Source organism: Rhinolophus sinicus, chromosome 2 (genome assembly GCF_057876585.1).
Source record: "Rhinolophus sinicus isolate RSI-liver-muscle chromosome 2, RSI-T2T, whole genome shotgun sequence".
NCBI lineage: Eukaryota > Metazoa > Chordata > Mammalia > Chiroptera > Rhinolophidae > Rhinolophus > Rhinolophus sinicus.
The window spans coordinates 168,344,190-168,362,889 of NC_142502.1; the positions used below are offsets into that span (position 1 = coordinate 168,344,190).

Below are 18,700 nucleotides of genomic sequence, written 5' to 3' on the forward strand. Positions count from 1 at the left end.
CAAAAAAATCGAAAGCTCCAAAACAAAAAAATTAAAGGCTTTTTAATCTAACCAAGTTTGTTTTTGCATTTTGTTTTTTAGGTTTTTGTTTTCGTTTTTGCATACAAAGCTATATTTGTTGAGTTTCAAACACTGGACACATTACCCAAAAGTAAAATCTTCTGAACATTAAATTCAGACATTCCGTTGAATGAAAAATTAAACAGATAATGGAAAAAATGGTGTTTGATATTTGAAGGGGAGGTCCTACCTGATTGTGAAGCATTAAGGATGAGACACTAGATCTGGATGAACCCAGCTCCCCAGGCCCTCGCCGGTTCGGCTCCCCCCACCCCCAGTCCACCTGAACCGCTTGGACTGGATTCCCAGTTCCTGTCTCTTTCCCCACTCCACATGCCCTTTCCTAAGTTTAAAAGTAAACACACCTTGTGTGTGTTCTTGTATGTGAGGACAAAATATGAAATTGAGTTTTTAAATTTTGTACTTGTTTTTTGAATACCCAAAATGTCCTAAGAGATTTTTCAAGTACTGAAATCATGTCTTTAGTTCTCATGTCCATTAGGCTTTTGAAGACAAGGAAATGGGATAAGTGTACAGAAGGTTCTCTCTCTATCATCCAAAATAAGGTCAAGGATGAAAAGCTTCATGAACAAAATCCTTTCAGGTTAACCGCTTTAAAACAACAACAAAAAAGATCCAAGAGTATTTTGGCATTTACCTTTCAAACTGTATTACTAAGCTCACACAGTGAAAGAGCAAGAAAAGGGGGAAAAGTACTCTGTCTCAGGTTTCCTCCCTCAGAGCCCACAAAGCTCAGGTTCTGCCACTGAAATGGGCCTTTGGTTTGCAACCTGCAGTTTGCAGTGGACACACATCTGCCCATTCAGAGAACATGGACACAGGCTGGAGCTGAGAGAAGCTGCATGAGGAAGCCACTGCATGTGCCAGATGTTTGTTCAATTATAATACAACCGCAATATTATAGGTTAAAATCGAAGACACAATACCGAGGACATCTACAGGAAAAAATCTGAATGAAGTTGAAAAGTAGTAGCCTTTTAATGAGAAACAAACCCTTTCTCTTTTCTCAAAAGCAAAATCTGTAAACACATGAAGTCATCTATGTTTCTTTTGAGAAAAAGAGAATCAAAGTATATTTCTGAATTTATAAAGCCATTTTCTTCCTATTTTTTCCCAGTACAGACGGACAGAATATTATATAAAAACTGTAAAAATGAACGAAAAGGATTTGAATTGGCTACAGAAAATAAATACTTCTAAAAATTTAAAGGGAAGAAATGAGAAAAAGTTTACAAAAAAAACTTTACTACTCCTGAACGTAAAGAATAACGCTAATTTACTATTATATAATGAACTATCACAAAAAGTGGAGTATTTAAATAAATTCTTCATTATGAATAAATTCCGTGACACTCAGGAAAAGTTCTTTAGATACTTATGGAAAAATATCCTGAATTTTAATTGCATATGTCTCCTATCACAATTACTACGAGCAAAAGATAGTAGGTGTGAAATACACATTTTGTGTGTTTACACTGTGTGTGTGTTTTTAAAATGCTCTACTACTTTGTCTTAACATATTTAATTATAACCACTTGGATTATCTTTGCATTACTTTGATAGTTTTATATTTTCACCTCTAAGCTTTGCTAAAAAGTAAACATCTTATTCTACCTTCAGAGCCACGCTGTATGTACACTTTCTCTTTTCATATAGTCTGTTTTTTATACTCAGAGGTGCTGCCAATGAGGCCGGGGAGACAGCCCTAAGCACAGGCCAAACATATCAAGCCCCAGATTCATCTTTTTGACACTCATGCCCCAGAGGCAATATAAAAGCTGCCAAAAAAATTCCTAATTTTTTCAGTATTCTAATTTCTCTCTTTCTATATTCTAATAGGAGGCCAAGAAAGATTAGTTTTGAAACCACAGGAAATAGACAGTGTACCTCTAGAAATAACAACTCCAATGCTTAAATGCAAACAAACATCAGCGTTAGCCATCAGTTTACGGGCAATTGACACATGAAACATTTTAAAACTTGAAATACTTAGGGGGTGGATGTGGAAGGTTAGTCAGATAGAACTCTTAGGAAAAACAAAGGGTGAGGAATGAATGCAAATTATGCATAAATCAATTACGTACTCTATTCTATATGATTTTAAATTATCTGGGGTTTAAAAGTAGATAGACTATAGTAATTCATTATTATCCAAACCTGGACTTAGAACTACCAGACAATTTAATTCACAAATACTTACGTAATGTGACTGGGTGTGGTATATTTTGCAAGCACTGATCAAATAAAAACAAACAGATGTTAAATGCTCTCTCCTACTAGGTGCCCAAATATTATGGGAAGAAATGGCAATAATGAGGGTACCAGTATTAAGAGGTGCTCAAACACTAACAGTAATTCACATTCATTGAGCATATTCTATGGGCCTGGCTCCATTCTAAGTTGATAGTTGCCAACACACATGAACATATTTAATTCCCACAACAATTCCATATAGGACTATTATTATCTTCATTATGCACATGGGGACCTGAGGCGAGAGATTTAGTAACTGTCGTGTTGGAGACCCTGCGGGGTCTCTGCTCCCGCTCCCCATACAAGAACGCAGGATATGGTGAGGCCAAAAAGGAACACCCACGGAGCCATAGGTAGGGGAGTCATACCACTATATTCTCTCTGGCGGCACTATACTCTCACTGGAGGCTGGATCCACACTGTCCGCAAACCGCCATCCACGCTTGCCAGCCCAGCCGCCATCTTCTTGCTAGCCCCCATTTTCTCTTTCCTCTTTCTCTCTCCTAGCGTAGCCACAGCAGTTATATTAGTGGCCAATGGCTCACTGGTTACAGCTGACGGCCAACTAGCCACAGCTGATGGCCATGCAATCACAGTTGGCCATTTACTACCTGAGCCAACACCTTTCTATGTGAGGCCGAGAGCCTGGAAACTTCTTTCTGGGGCTCCGCCCCCACACTCCACCCCTACAGGCTCTTGCCTCACAATCTACGCGACAAGCGTCTTCCGCGAGGGGACCTGTGCGAGGAGCCTGGGGGTGAATGCAATATCCTGGACACAGCCAGGCTCTCTGAGCACAGCCAGGGTTTCTCAGGGCACCACCAGTGCTCCTGGGCACGGCCCGACTTCCTGGACTTCTTAGGGTACCACCTGTCTTCCCGGACACAGCCAGGGTTTCTCAGGGCACCACCAGTACTCCTGGGCACTGCCAGACTTCCTGGACTTCTTAGGGTACCACCTGTCTTCCCGGACACAGCCAGGGTTTCTCAGGGCACCACCAGTACTCCTGGGCACAGCCAGACTTCCTGGACTTCTTAGGGTACCACCTGTCTTCCCGGACACAGCCAGGGTTTCTCAGGGCACCACCAGTACTCCTGGGCACTGCCAGACTTCCTGGACTTCTTAGGGTACCACCTGTCTTCCCGGACATAGCCAGGGTTTCTCAGGGCACCACCAGTACTCCTGGGCACTGCCAGACTTCCTGGACTTCTTAGGGTACCACCTGTCTTCCCGGACACAGCCAGGGTTTCTCAGGGCACCACCAGTACTCCTGGGCACTGCCAGACTTCCTGGACTTCTTAGGGTACCACTAGTTTCCCCGGGCACAGCTAGGATTTCTCAGGGCACTGCCACTTTCTCTGGGAACAGCCACACTTCCTGGACACAGCCAGGGCTTTCAGGGCACTGCCACTCTCTGTGGGCACAGCCACACTTCCTGGACACAGCCAGGGCTCTCAGGGCACTGCCACTCTCTCTGGGAACAGCCCGACTTCCTGGGCACAGCCAGGGTACCTTCAGGGCTCAGCCAGACTTCCTGGACTCAGCCAGGGCTCTCAGGGCACTGCCACTCTCTCTGGGAACAGCCCGACTTCCTGGGCACAGCCAGGGTATCTTCAGGGCTCAGCCAGACTTCCTGGACTCAGCCAGGGCTCTCAAGGCACTGCCACTCTCTCTGTGCCTCTCAGGGTACCCTGCTGGAACAACAGCGACTCACAATCAAGGTGCTTACATATTTTCAATGGTGGCCAGTCAAGAGACAAAAGCAAACATACCCCAGTTCCACTAACGACAGTTCCCAAACAAACAGTCAAGCAGTCCATTAAATTAGGGATGGAAGGCAATTCCCCATAGTCCATAGTCATTCGCCAGGACTGTCCTGGGGGTGAGGGACGACCTTGACCTCACCCTCATCTCCCACGGAGGACTCAGCAAGCGTTACCTCCTGGGACTATAAGTCCTGCATCCGGGCTGCCTGAGCAGGAACTTCCCTGGCCCACAGGGCTGCAACGACCTTTGCTTTCTCCGGCCTGTGCTGGTTGGGGAACGGTCCACATCTTTCCACCTCTCCACGGGGCTCCATCTCTGCAGCAGCTGCATAGCTTTTCCTGTGCTGGTGGGAGAACCGTCCACATCCTCCCACCCCTCCACGGGGGTCCAGCTCTCTGGCAGCTGCTCCTCCTGGTCTTCCTCAGACTGGGTGTTCACATGCACAAACTGCTCCACCGTCCTTTGGAGAGCTTTGGCTGGCACCATACCCTGCTCGCTGCGCCATTTGTCGTGCTGGAGACCCTGCGGGGTCTCTGCTCCCGCTCCCCATACAAGAACGCAGGATATGGTGAGGCCAAAAAGGAACACCCACGGAGCCATAGGTAGGGGAGTCATACCACTATATTCTCTCTGGCGGCACTATACTCTCACTGGAGGCTGGATCCACACTGTCCACAAACCGCCATCCACGCTTGCCAGCCCAGCCGCCATCTTCTTGCTAGCCCCCATTTTCTCTTTCCTCTTTCTCTCTCCTAGCGTAGCCACAGCAGTTATATTAGTGGCCAATGGCTCACTGGTTACAGCTGACGGCCAACTAGCCACAGCTGATGGCCATGCAATCACAGTTGGCCATTTACTACCTGAGCCAACACCTTTCTATGTGAGGCTGAGAGCCTGGAAACTTCTTTCTGGGGCTCCGCCCCCACAGTAACTCACCCAAGTTCACACACCTTAGAAGAGCTGAAGTAAACTGAAACTAAAAAAAAAGAAAGGAAGGATGGAAGGAAGGAAGGAAGGAAGGAAGGAAGGAAGGAAGGAAGGAAGGAAGGAAGGAAAGAAGAAAGTTCTAGCCCACATACTTGTACTCCATAGCATAATTTCTTAACCACTGCTGAAGCCAATGATTAGGCAGGTGGTGCTTTAGAGAATTAATTCTTCAAAAAATAGGTAGGGCCTCACGAAAGTGCACAACACACTCAATTTGGAGTAATCTTATTATGTCTGTTTCCTGATAGTCCAGGATGAGTTACAGGCCATCTCTTCATCCCTTCGTGCATTCACCAAATATTTATTGTGCCCTAATTATTCTCAATGGCATACAGCTGTGAACAAAACGGATTAAGATTCCTGTCTCATCAACCTTAGAGTCTAGCAGTGGGGTCTGACAATAAACAATACACAGGACCAAGAAGTACAATAAGGTGGTTAAAAAGAAAAGGCAAAGGGGGGAGCAGGAAGTGTTAGGAGTTGAGTGAATGTGGGAAAGGGTCATCAGGAAAGGGTTCATTGAGAAAGTGACATTTGAATAAAGACCTCTAGTAGATGAGAGGTGACAATCTCTGCACTTCTTATTAGTATAATATATTTTAAGCTTTTTATTGCAGCCCAAAGCATACCAATGAATACTTATCCACCTATAGATTTGTTGTAAAGATTAAATGAGAAAATGGGTACAGTGCTCTTAGCATAGTGTCTGGCTCATTACAAGAACTCAATTAATGCTAGTTATTATTAGCTACTGTTTTCATAAAGTCATGAAATCAGATATAGGAGTATCTCCAGTCCACTCGCACTGGGAATCCAAGGCAACCACATAATATTGTATTAGTAAGATGTCTAACCAGTAACTGATTCTGGTTACAACCAGAATACAACCTTCATCAAGAACTCAGGTTGTTGATGATCTCAAAAGACTCATCAAAATAGATGCAGGAAACCAGGTGCCCCACACCTGAGCTGGGTGGCAGTAGAAGGTGTGAGGGGTAGCTCGCCTATTCACAGACTTCACTTTCTGGAAGTTTCATGTCTATTTTGTGGCTGCAAGGAAAGTGTTTACTTCTTCTTCTACAAACAGATGATTTTCCATAGCTCTGGGGTTTTAAGAGGTCAGTAGTGATAAAAGGCTTAGGAAGAGCTCTTGAATTTTTTTGCTACTATTATGAATTTCCTTGTAAAAATGTTGCTATACGGAAGACAACCAAGCAATGCATGGAAAATATGTGTTCCAGGTCCAAAAGCAGCTTATTCCAGCAAAATTTCCTCAGCTTTCTCCCTAATGATTTAAACATCCATTTTCACTCACTTCTGCAGAAGTACATTTGCAGGAGGAGAGAGCATGAAGAACAGTAGCCTTTATGGTGGGAAGCCACTTAACTTCCTTTCCTTACCTGGAATGTTGTCTGATCCCTTTTCTTTTTACATGTGGGAGAGAAAAGGAGCCTATTGTTAATCCAAACTCCCTTTCTTTAGAAAAGTAAGAAATATTCAGGTTGTATTCTTTTACTAGATTTTTCAGTTTCCGGCTCCAGAACTACTTAGAAACGTAAAAATCTTTGGGCCAAACAGCCAGATGTAATATTTTATTGTGTCAGAGTACTTCAATGTCCTACTTGGCGAAATCATTTTCAAAAATATTTTCTCTTTGGTGATAGATATAAAGTTCTATCTCCATGCCACAAAACCACCAATTGCCCTGGATCGCTGTTAATACTGGTTTTATACTTTCTGCACTGTTCGTAGAAAATGTACCTAAAAGTCTGAAAACAAAACCACGCTTGCTCCCAATTCATTTTTATTTCTTTGATTTGGCAAAAGTTGCCTTCACTGTGTTTTCTGGTTTCCAATGAACACAAAATTAGCCTAAGCGTTTGAACCCAACTTCTTTTAGTCTTTCTGAGATCACTGTTTTCGGTAAAATTTAAGCTACCTATCTGGACCTCTTGCATTTGTTATGTTGTCCTGTTCAAATGAGTGAGTTAGGAAGTGGTTTATAGCAGATATCTAAAAAGGTTATGGAATTAAGGTCTCTATAGCTGTTTAACAACAGAACTTTATTGGAATTCCTTGGGATTCTGAGTTCAGGCTAGATGTTACGAAATCCCCTTTGAGTCCTATAGTTCTCAGTTTTTGAATCAATAATAGAATGGTTTTGAAAGTGAGAGAAGCTTCTGATCACATAGTCCTCTGGGGTATTATTTTTAAAAGTGAGAAATAAACAACATTCAGGAGAAGAAAATATAGGAGTGGGATACTGAATTAAAATTAAAGGTTATGAGTTTTCCTTTCTGATGGAAAAATAGGTAATTCCAGAAATGTCTGATATTTAAAAACAGACCATTTTTATGAGCAGTTTTTGGTTCATAGTAAAACTCCACAGAAGGTTCCCATATTCCCCGTTCCCAGAATCCCTCCGCCACTCTCCCAGGCCCCCCCATTATCAACATCCCAGAAGCAGAGAGTGCATTTGTTACAACTGATGACCCTACACTGACACATCATTATCGCCCAGAGTCCATAGTTTACATTAGGGTTGGTTCTTGATGTTCTACTCTCATTTTTTACTCCTTGTCTGGACAACAGAATTCATGTTGGCAATGGGAAAAAGGCCCTCAGCAGACAATCCCATGCCCTCTTGTCTATTTATCACCAGTCTATTATCTCTTACCCAGTAGACGACCAGTTTGAAAAAGAAAGGCACTTAATATGGTTTCATTTTTTACTCAGACACAAAGTTTCAGCATTTCTTTCATAAACCCTGATTAGAGAGGCAGAACTGCCAATTCTGACCACGCTAGTTAGTACTGTACCAGCTTCCCAATCCTTGCTCCAGCCCTTAGATCCCTCTTCCTCTGCTCTACTTTGTTTTTCCCCATAGGGTTTATCACTTTCTAACCTATTATCTAGTTTCCTTATTAGTTTATTGCCTTCAAGAAGGTAGGGGATCTTTTTTTGTTCACTGACATAGTCCCAGTACCTAGAACAGGTACTGGCTGGCAGAGAGTATATATACATTTAATAAATATTTGTCAAATGAATGAATGATTGAGGATGCTTTGTAAAAGACAGGGCTTTAGGGAGTGATTTTGGTCATGGCTGGAGTCCTAATTAGCTATGGCTAACCAGGTACTGTAAGCTACTAGCAGGCCCTCTGCATTTGTTAGGCTCTAGAACCGCATTCTATTGTGTGAACAGGATGCAAAGCACACTGAGGTCAAGGGACATGTACCCCCAACTCCATTTGTTGTCATACAAAGTCCCATTCGGCCTAGACGCCCAAGTGGGAGAGCACAGCTGCTCCTGTCTGAAAGCAGCATGCAAAGAGGCACGTGGACAGAGTGCTGCAATGTCAAAGATCAGGGGGCATTTTTCCATAGGGGTGAGGGGACCGACACTTAGGAATCTGACTGTCACAAATTTTCCTATTCTTTTCTCACTCACACACATTCTGGTGATGAAGAAACCAAACCCTGAGTCACCTTATGAGAGGATAAATATTTTTCAAATGAATTAAAATTCCACAATAAAAAAATGAGAAAAAGTAAAAGAGCAAAATAATTGTGATTTAACAAAAAAACAAATGGATAAGATAAATCTGGATATAAAATAGTGAACTGAGTGAAAGAAGTAAAAAGTTTCCTTTGCTTTTCTATATAAGATAAAAGCTCTGGCCACAAAACACAAGGTGGCAGGAGGAAATGAACCACAGTTGTGAAAAGAAAGGAAAGGACATCTAAAGTAGGAAGTCAATCAAAAGGGTCCTGTTCCCTGTACTTTTCTGATATCCACGTGTGGGACTTGAGGCAAAAAAACATCTGAGGTCTGACAATGAAGTTCACGAACTTATCCTAGAAAATCTGCTATATAGCTCATTGCTGAATATCACTATGGTCACCTTGGAAGTATTCCCCTTGGGAAGCTATGCACCAATGCCAGCACCTAGTTCACCCTTCAAAGCAATTTTGGAACTCTTTTTCTGGAATGGCCATCAGAGCTGTCATCATATTAGGGGCCAGACCAGGTGAGTAGGGAGAGTGTTCCAATACAATTATTTGTTGACTGGCTAAAAACTCCCTCACAGACAGTGCTGTGTGAGCTGGTGCATTGTCGTGATGCAAGAGCCATGAATTGTTGGTGAAAAGTTCAGGTCGTTTTCATCTAACTGTTTCATGCAACCACTCAGCACTTCCAAATAGTAAAACCTGGTTAACTGTTTGTCCAGTTGGTACAAATTCATAACGATTAATCCCTCTGATATCAAAAGAAGTTAGCAACATCGTTGCAACCAGTTTATGAACTTAATTGTCTGTCCTTGGATGGTACTTACTTATATCCATAAAGTATAACTATGTTATATTATTAAATACAAAAACAGTGTTCTATATGTACTATTTACTTATTTATCCCCAATTTCCCTCCTGGAATGTGGACAACCACTGTGTGTGTTTTACCCTCAGACCAGTAACAGTGAGGGGTACAAGACAGGTACTCCATATATATTTGTTGAGTGAATGAATAAATGAATAAAAGCGCTGCTCATCCACCATCTCATTCTCACTACACCCCAGATGAACTTCAAATAACACTGTTGTTTTTTATCTCATGTGGGAGAAGGTATTTCTCCTTCCTCTTCCAGGTACGTGCTCCCTAAGTACCGCATAGAGAAGGGAAAGGAAGGAGCCAGTGGTGCTGTTTTTATTTCTACAGAATCTGCTGTGCTACTTGATACTTGAGATAGTTTATGTTGACAGAGTCTGCCTCTTCATTGTGGTTCAATAACTGTGACCAGACGCTGACAACTCTCCAAGCCATAGGGAATTATGGAAGAACTCTCCTTCCCCAGCTGGGTGGGATTCATTTAGCCCTGCTTAGAGAAGGCTGTGCCAGCCCTAGCGTCAACATGGCTTCAGTGGCTTGAACCAGAAGTTCGGAAGTTGGATGAGTATGAAGTACGAGTTCTAGCCACTTTCTCAATGTTAATTCAAGTACAGTAAGTCCTCACTTAATGTCGTCAATACGTTCCACAACGAAGTGAAATGATGTGCAATGGAACTAATATTACGGTGGGCTAATTGATATAATAAACAAGAGTTGAGGTCCCATGGCATCTCATCAATGTTATAACAAGACTATGTTATTCGAGGACCTGCTGTATTATGCATAGAAGCTCCATAGCTAAGCCCCAGTCACATGGGCTGGCTTCATCCAACACCACAGCCAGGGGTAGAATCAGGACACACTTCTACTGCCACAAGTTTCAGTCCAACAAAAGAAAATTTGGACCAATTTAACATACTGGATTAAGCCCATAATAAATGAAAGCCTTGCAGAGCTTATTCTAGAAAGAGAATAACATGCCTAATAATTAGAAAGATTTCTAGATATACTGCTGTATATCAGCACAATATTCTAAACTACCTATTTTATTCCTTATAAAATTGTTCAGTTTCTGGAGTAAAAAAATATGGACAGAGAGAGTGTACTCAGGTACAAAAAGTCACAAAACACTAGTAGTTTTCTAAACACTCATTTTTAAATTGAAGTCTTTGCCAAGTAAATGCCTAACAAAATTAGAACTGCAACTAAATTAGTGATTATATAACTCTCAAGTTACATAAATCAGTATTTAAAATGATACAGAATTAAAGAAAAATTACTAAATACAAAAGAAAAAAATAAATGTGAATATATTTATATTAGTATATCCTTCTGGAATTATAGTTTTGACAAGCGAGCACTTGAGGTAACTTTTTTTGAACATAGTTTCTGCATGGCACAACCATTGGCAGTTATAACTTGGACCATATTTCAGTGAAGGAAGCCCTTACCCGTCATGATTTAGAGCTAACTGAAGAAGCAAACCTGCATCTTTCTGGAATGCAGGGAAATGAGCTTTTTGCAAATCAGATGTTTTGACTCAGATGTTGTGATCTCTCCAAAGAATGTACGCATTCACGCACTGTCTTTCTTAAGAGCTCTAGTCGCAGAGCTCTAAGCATAAAATTAACATAAAACTCGAACCACAGAAATATGGAGTCCTTGTAAATCTCTCACGGCCACCTTTTTATGATGTTTTTCTCCATTTCCCAATTTTTGAATGCTTCCAAAATCTGCTTGCTCAAACCTCACCCTGCACTATCTCTTTTTCACTTGAAGCCAAATCTGGCATCAATGTTTTGTCTGCTCAGCAGGAGAGTAATTTCAACAATCTCCTGCTTTTTATAAGATCAGTTTATTCCTCCCAATATAGTAATTAGTTTCAGATGAACCTGGTCGCTGTTCCTCGGCCTGGTTCCACTGTGGTATGAGCAAGGAGAGCAGATACTTCCTGTTGCACTATTTTTTAGAGCAAAGACTTTGGGTATAATCATAGACTCAGAACAGAACCTTCGCAATTTATTTCTTTAAAACATAGCTGGGTTTTGATAACCTAGATTCTGAAAGAGATGATTATGGGAATATCCTCAGTTTACTTTTAAAAAGGTTCAGACGAATTATTCCTCAATTTATCAAACTATTAATATAATGCCATCAGAAACATAAATCTTATGAGTATAACCAGTGTGGTATTCAGGCAAACATACAGAGGTTGCAAATAGGAAGCCAACAGTAATCTTAACCTAATTAGCTTTTAGGGCATAATAAATACTGACAGGTAAGAAAATGATGGGCTTAGAGCTAAGGATATCAGAGGAATAACTCTGGAAAACTCCTGCTGACAATGGTGCTGAGAAATCAAGCAAGACATTATTTTGATTAACAGAATGATGGAGATGATCTATACAAAGAATAATCAAAACAGGCACAGTCTCACGTTACACCCAGGAGGTTGCCACAGTTTCCCTTCAGGTCATCACTTGAGTGTTCTGACTCATTAATTCAGGACTAGTAGTGAAATCATCCATGAGTGTTTTCACCATCACAACCTTAGGTTATCTTATCCTATGTGTAAATCCCAGCAACTCTGAGCTATGATTTCAGGGAGGAGTCAGCTTCACGCATCATGTTTGGAGGCCCTCAGTTGCGAGTTATCTCTTAGCGTCTTTGCCTGTTTAAACAGAAAGCAATCTCCTCTCTGCCTTATCACGCAATAACGACATGACCTCTTATGGTTTACCTTACCTTGACAAGTACGGCCATCTGCAGAGATTGTGAAACCCTGTTCGCAGACGCAGTGAAAAGAACCATCTGTGTTTAAACACTCTCCATGAGGACCACAGAGTCCAGGCCGTTCACATTCATTAATATCTGGAATTGAAAAGAGAGTGCCATACACTTTTAAAAAATCTGTTTTGTTTTCCTATGATATCAAATGTACAGTAAAGAAATCTATTACAAAATGGCCGGCACTTATTTTTGGCGGCGCAACTACACCCGTTGTACATATACTGGACCATAAGACAAGTTGGAGTGCCATGAGAGAGAAACTATTTAGGCTGAATCATATGAAATAACCAATGTTCAATCATTTTCAACCCACCAGAAAAAGCAATTTCATAGTTTTAACCCAAAGCTACCCTTATTTTAGAAATACTGGAGGCTTGAGGAGGCTAATAGAATCAACAACTCCTTTGTGCAATATTCTTCATCAGTGAGAAAGCGGTGTCCTCCTCTTCCTTCTCCACCACCATGCACACAATTCTGTTGTAGCCTGTGTACCTTGTCACATCTATGTCTGTGGAACCCTAGGATGTGAACTTCTTAAGGGCATGGTTTGCATGTCTTATGTATAGTATTTGGTTCATAAACAGTACTTCACAAATGGCTGCTGACTACATGAATGAAACAGACTCCAATCTATATTTCACTGAAAATGGATACAAGAAAGAAAATGCAAGAAAAAGAAGGCCTTTTAGACCAGCGAAGTTCCAATTATTTGCAGAGCTTTGTGATGATGAAATGGGTGAATGAGGGTCAACTGTTTACTGCAGTCAAAAAGTAGTAGCCACTACTGGTATAACTCGCGAGCAAATCATGCTATAGTTCAGCTTATGCTGACCATCGCACACTATGCTTGTCTGTCCTTTATAAAGAGCGATTAGGCTCCCCAGAGTCACGACGTCCTTGAACAATGACAAAGCATGAAATGTTCGGAGTAAGTATAATGTTCTTTCAAGGAAGTCCTAATTACACTGACTAGGAGCACCCGAGGTGACAACCTAAGGAATCCTGGAGAATAGTTCATTTGTTCACACTGGTACGAACACATGCAACTGGCCTATTTACACTTTGTTTTAATTGTTTTACTCATCTGTGACACTACATTGATTGCTTCTTGAGGAGAACTGTATATTTTAACTCTGAATCCCCAGCTTCTAGTACAGCACATTACTAGTGTATTATGAATGTTTGTCCACCACAAAATTTCAGTTATGTTCAAACTCTACTAACGGAATAATGATTGGCTAAGATTCTCTTAGTTAATTGGGGTTATAAAGGAAAAAAGATCAAAAATAAATAAAGAAAAAAAGATACACTGAAAAAAGAGAAAAATTAAAAAAGAAAATCAAGCAAACAAGCATACGAAAACCAAAGGAAAAAGAAAAATCAAAAACAAACAAACAAAAAAAGAAAAAAGAACATTGGGATCATAAACACTATCATAGGTCCTCTGTACCATCAAGGAAAGTAGGTCATTTTCCTATCTTCCTGAAGTCTCCTAGACCCTCCTTTATCTCTTACTAAAGAGGTCCTGGATACGTCCTCTTAGATGTCCATCTTTAATGCAATTAAAAACATTTACTGAGTACTTCCTGTGGGAAGGTTGAATAGGATGGGGTCCCTGCTATTATGAAGCTCACAGTGTAACAGAGGAGGCAGGAACCCACATGAATAACTGCAAAGCAACGAGCCCTTCCTATTGACCTCTATCTAGAACATGCTTAGCCACCAACCATGAAGTTCTCTTCTGCAACAAAGTCATCCCCTGCCCCACCTCCAGAATCACCTGGGGCTTTTTTTTTTTTTTTTTTTTTTTTTTACCTTGTTGATCTCATTGTGCAATAAGAATTCTGGCAATATCATTGATTTATCCATCTCTCTGTATTAATCCTGAACTCTTTACCCTTCCATCTGCCATATAATTCAGACTCGTTGGCCTATCCATTGCCAAATCAAAATAAAAAGCAAATAAGAAACCAAGCAGGAATTACTCATTGTCTTATAAATCCTTCCATTCTTGTTATTGTTGCTAATTTTAAAATATTTCAAGGAAGAGGAATGAATCATTTTCTACTTAACTGTTTCTCAACATAATTTCATACTGAAAAATTGTTCACTTTTTATAAAAAGTGATTATCTTCTATTATTGCTCTAACTACTGACAATACCTTACATTGGTAATCTCTATTGAATTCTCACTTTCTCTTGGCCTTCACTTTCATTCTTTCCTTCCAATCTGCTGCCTACAGTTACCTTTACATGGGCAAGGAGGTGTCAAAACGTTCCATTGGTCTAGAGATCAAGCCCAAGGTCCATATCCATTTTGCGAAGCCCTAGAGGTTAGCAGAGACCACCTCCTTATTTTATCCCATGACTCAATGTAGCCATTTAAAAGGCTGCCTGTGTTTCACTTCTCATAGGGAATAATGTGCATAAAGTTCTTGTTTCAAGAAAAGTCAATGATTAACAAATAATTGTATAAAAAGTTTGATGACAGGAACTAAAAATGAATTCCCAGACTTTTTTCCAGGAAACCACTAAGAAAGAACAACACGAATATCTGGAACTAGAGAAACATATGCATTCAATTTGGGTTGTACTTATTGAGGCATTTCTGAACTATGTTGCTAGTAACTTAGCTGAAAGCCAGACTATATTTAAGTTGGGTTTCTTTCATGGGTCCGAGATTCCACAGAAATTCACAATTTGGCATGTGTAAGTCAAAACGTGAAACTGAGTTCTGAATCTCAAATGTATGCTGCCACATTCCTAAAGAGACAATTATGGAATTTCCATGCTGTCTGTATATCATCATTAATTTTGCTGGGGGAAGAGACTGTTAAACACACTTCCATTTGAAAATGCCTTACTGATAGGGAACTTTCTTCATATTATCAGGTTAGGTTTAAAGTTTATGCCTATCACACATTGTTATTCAAACACATCCCATGGTTATTTGCATTGTTTCATCAATTACATTTTCAGCATTAAAACAAACTCTGAAAATCTACACCAGTCTACAGAATGCTGACGTGAGATGGGATTAGGTAGAAACAGGTTACTAACTACAAGTGGAGTAAAAGATCACAAAGTTGCCTCCAGAAACATAGGAAAAAAAGATGATTCAAAACAAGGTGAGTGGACATGCGTCATAAATAGCCTCGATAGAAGACAGTGGGTGATAGAGCAGATTCATAGATGACATTCTTTAAACAGTATTAAAACCTGCTTCAGCGATACTTTTCATTCATTTGGATTTAAAATATTTTAAGCAGACATAGTAATTTATTCTGGAAAACAGCAATCACCAATGAAGTCAACTTAATAATGATAGTCAATAAAACATATGTTTAGAGCAGTCACATACTTGCAAGTTGACATAAAATCACAAACAAATTAATGTACTGAGAGCAGATAGTGCAATTAATGAATCAGGTGACTAAATTAGTTCCTTGTGATTTAACTCTAGATGTTTAATAATAAAACTTGCAATATCAAATCAAATTCATGCTAAGACTTGGTTTTGCCTCTATTCTATCAAAAAAAATTGTGACAAGAGACCTCAGAAAAGAAAATACTGCTTTTCATCCAGAAAGTCTGTAACAAAAACAGGATTCAGACTATCTGTTTGTTTGTTTGTTTTGGAGCATCTCTTGACATTTATATATAAATCAAGATTCATTCTGTTAAGATGTAAAAATCCCAAAATGGATAGATATTCTCACATAAATTTCTAATTTGAATGTTTCTTCTCTATTGAATTAAGTCCAAATACCTTTAAATTCTGCATTGGAAATATCGAAAATTTTAAATTCACCTAATTGAATCATGATGGCAAATATATGATACAAAACAAGGTACACAGTACTGTATTTAAATCTTGGGATCGGTAAGGGAATTAATTTTAAAAGATTTTGAGGCAAAGGCCCAGGTCTTTTGTATCTCAGTGATACTCAGCTGGGCATGGACAATGACATGCATATAGGATATAATGTTATTCCACTACCACGTCTTAAAGAGTAAACGCCATCTTCCCTTTCAAGAATACTGTGATTTGGGACATGTGAGAGGAGATATATTTTATGACAATCTAGAATAAAAAAGTCATACATGTTCAGTAGTAGTGGATAAATAACTTCAACTATCCTTTATTTATATGTTACTTTGGGATACACTACCAAGTTCCATAATGGCAGAGGAACAATAAAAAATAGTTATCCAAGAATCAGAAATAAATATGCGTAAAGATAAGTATCAGTGTGTGCTCTCAAAGGAAAAAATAGGCATGGATTTACTAAGACGAATAAATATAGGAAAACTTGTGGGGCAGCCAGGTACAGCTAAAAACGTTGAGACACAGGATCTAAACAATCTGATTTTTTCAGTCCCAACATCAATAATGAGTCCATGTGTTGTACTGGGAAAAATAACTGAATCTCACAATCTTCTTTCTTTTGGCTGTCAATTCAGTAATGACTGGTATCGCATTGTAGAGAAGAGCAGTGAAAAAAGATATTGGGTTCCAAGCTCTACTGCTTATTAGGGAGCAGCAAGCTAATTAATTTCTCTGAGCCTCAGTTATTCATGCATAAAATGGATGTAAGAAAATCTACCTTTTAAGTTCTGTAAGAATTAAATGTGGTACCTACGATACTCGGTGCATAGCAGGTGTTCGATTAAAGCTGTGGTAATTAGTGCTGTGTTCTTATTAGTACCTTGTGCCTACTGTCCTGTTGTATGGGAGATTAGATGTGATAGCACTTTGAAAAAATATAAAGTCCTGTCCTTTATAGTTTTGGTCAAATAATTAACGAGGTATTTTTTCAGAAGAGAAAAAGCTGAATACTGGATAAAATAAAGGGATAAGGTAAAGAATAAACATCAGCTATGGTACAAAATGAAATATACCTGTGAAGGATATAAAAGAGCTAGAGCCATCATTTAGAATCAAGTACCAAGGTTGGCTCATGGAAGAAACAGCACATTGTGATCTCAGTCACCACACAGCATGCAAAGCAAGGACACAATTCTAAAACGCACGCGTTTCAGTGACTACCAAGGTGCCATGCAAAGGAGAACTACCTGTATGTACTTGACTCAGACTCAGGAAAGCTATTTTAACAATACAAACAGGCATAGCTCATTTATATATAAAGCAAGTTGAAAGACCACAGACCATTATCAGGAAGCATCTAGAACTGAAGAACCATGTAAATGATAACTTAAAGAGGGAGAGAGAAGTACCTTGACATCCTTTATTGTCATTTAGCTGGAATCCATCTGGACAAGTACAATCAAAGGACCCTTCTGTATTAATGCAATCTCCTCCCTGGCAAACATTATTATCTTCCAAGCATTCGTTGACATCTACAAATCAATTTAAAAAATTTTAAAGATTAAAAAAACTATACCATAAACAGGTATTTCTCCTTACCTTTACACACAAAAATCACATGAATGTACATTATTTTACATCACTCATAACACAAGATGTTAAACGAATGGCAGCTTTTCAACTTTCCGAGTTTTTTTTTATAAAATAAAACATTTTGAAAGGATTTTAACTTTGAACAATATACAAACTGAAATTTTAACATCAAATGAAATATACTGGAAAAGGAATAGTCAAAATTCTGTAACAAAGAATAATTTACTTGGCTATATTCTTGGTGATGATAGAGAATAAAAATATCCTTTAAATACGTATTGTTAAGAATATCTTGAGTATCTATTTATACAAGATCCTGTATTATGCAGTACAGGAAAAATTTAAAAGTATTTGGCATGGTCCCTGCCCCTAAAGAGAAATGATTGTTCAAAAAAATTTGTATTAATAAAAATAAATGCGTGAAATATTAAATTGTTATAGAAGTCCAAAACAATTTAACATAAGAACTGTCAGAAACGTAATTATTTGTTAAAAGAACAGTACCAATTTCAGGTGTCACATGAATTTAGAGAAGAGATATCATAAAGGTCAAAGAAGGCTTCATGTAACAAAAGGAATTTACTTGGAGTCTTGACAACAGGATGGAAACTGGAGGAGGAGGAAGAAGAGGGGCTTTTGGCAGAAAGGGATTCAGCAAGATCAAAGCTTTGTTGAAGTCACTGACTCAGCAGCTGTCGCAAAAGGTTTGATGTTGCCTGGATTTTCAAATGTATATATTTATAGCATATGTGCAACTAGACATGGTTTACGTAACCAATAATGACTTCTGACTGTGAGCATGTGAGACAATTAATGACCCCCCTCACTTCATGAATGCTAGGCAGATCTTTCCAGAGGGCTGTTTAGAACATTTACTCCTAGTCAGAGCTCATTATTCCTAACACATTCCATGAGTCCCTCTTCTGTTGTCTGTGTAGGATTTAAATGATTAGCATAGAAGCAAGCTAAGGAACAAAACCTTCTTTGTTTTCTCAGAATTTGGCATACTATGGC

The 18,700-nt window shown here is 39.5% G+C and overlaps 1 protein-coding gene across 15 annotated transcripts in view; it reads right to left on the bottom strand.

Annotated features, from left to right (window-relative positions):
• LTBP1 (latent transforming growth factor beta binding protein 1) overlaps positions 1-18,700 on the bottom strand; it is a 353,132-nt gene that overhangs the window by 57,169 nt on the left and 277,263 nt on the right. For all 15 annotated transcript variants that reach the window (XM_019741724.3, XM_019741760.3, XM_074331884.2 and 12 more), the window contains 2 exons: positions 17,503-17,625; positions 12,220-12,345 (listed from right to left, as the gene is read on the bottom strand). In XM_019741724.3, coding sequence (XP_019597283.3) covers positions 12,220-12,345; positions 17,503-17,625 — 249 coding nt within the window. The remainder of the gene's footprint in view (positions 1-12,219; positions 12,346-17,502; positions 17,626-18,700) is intronic.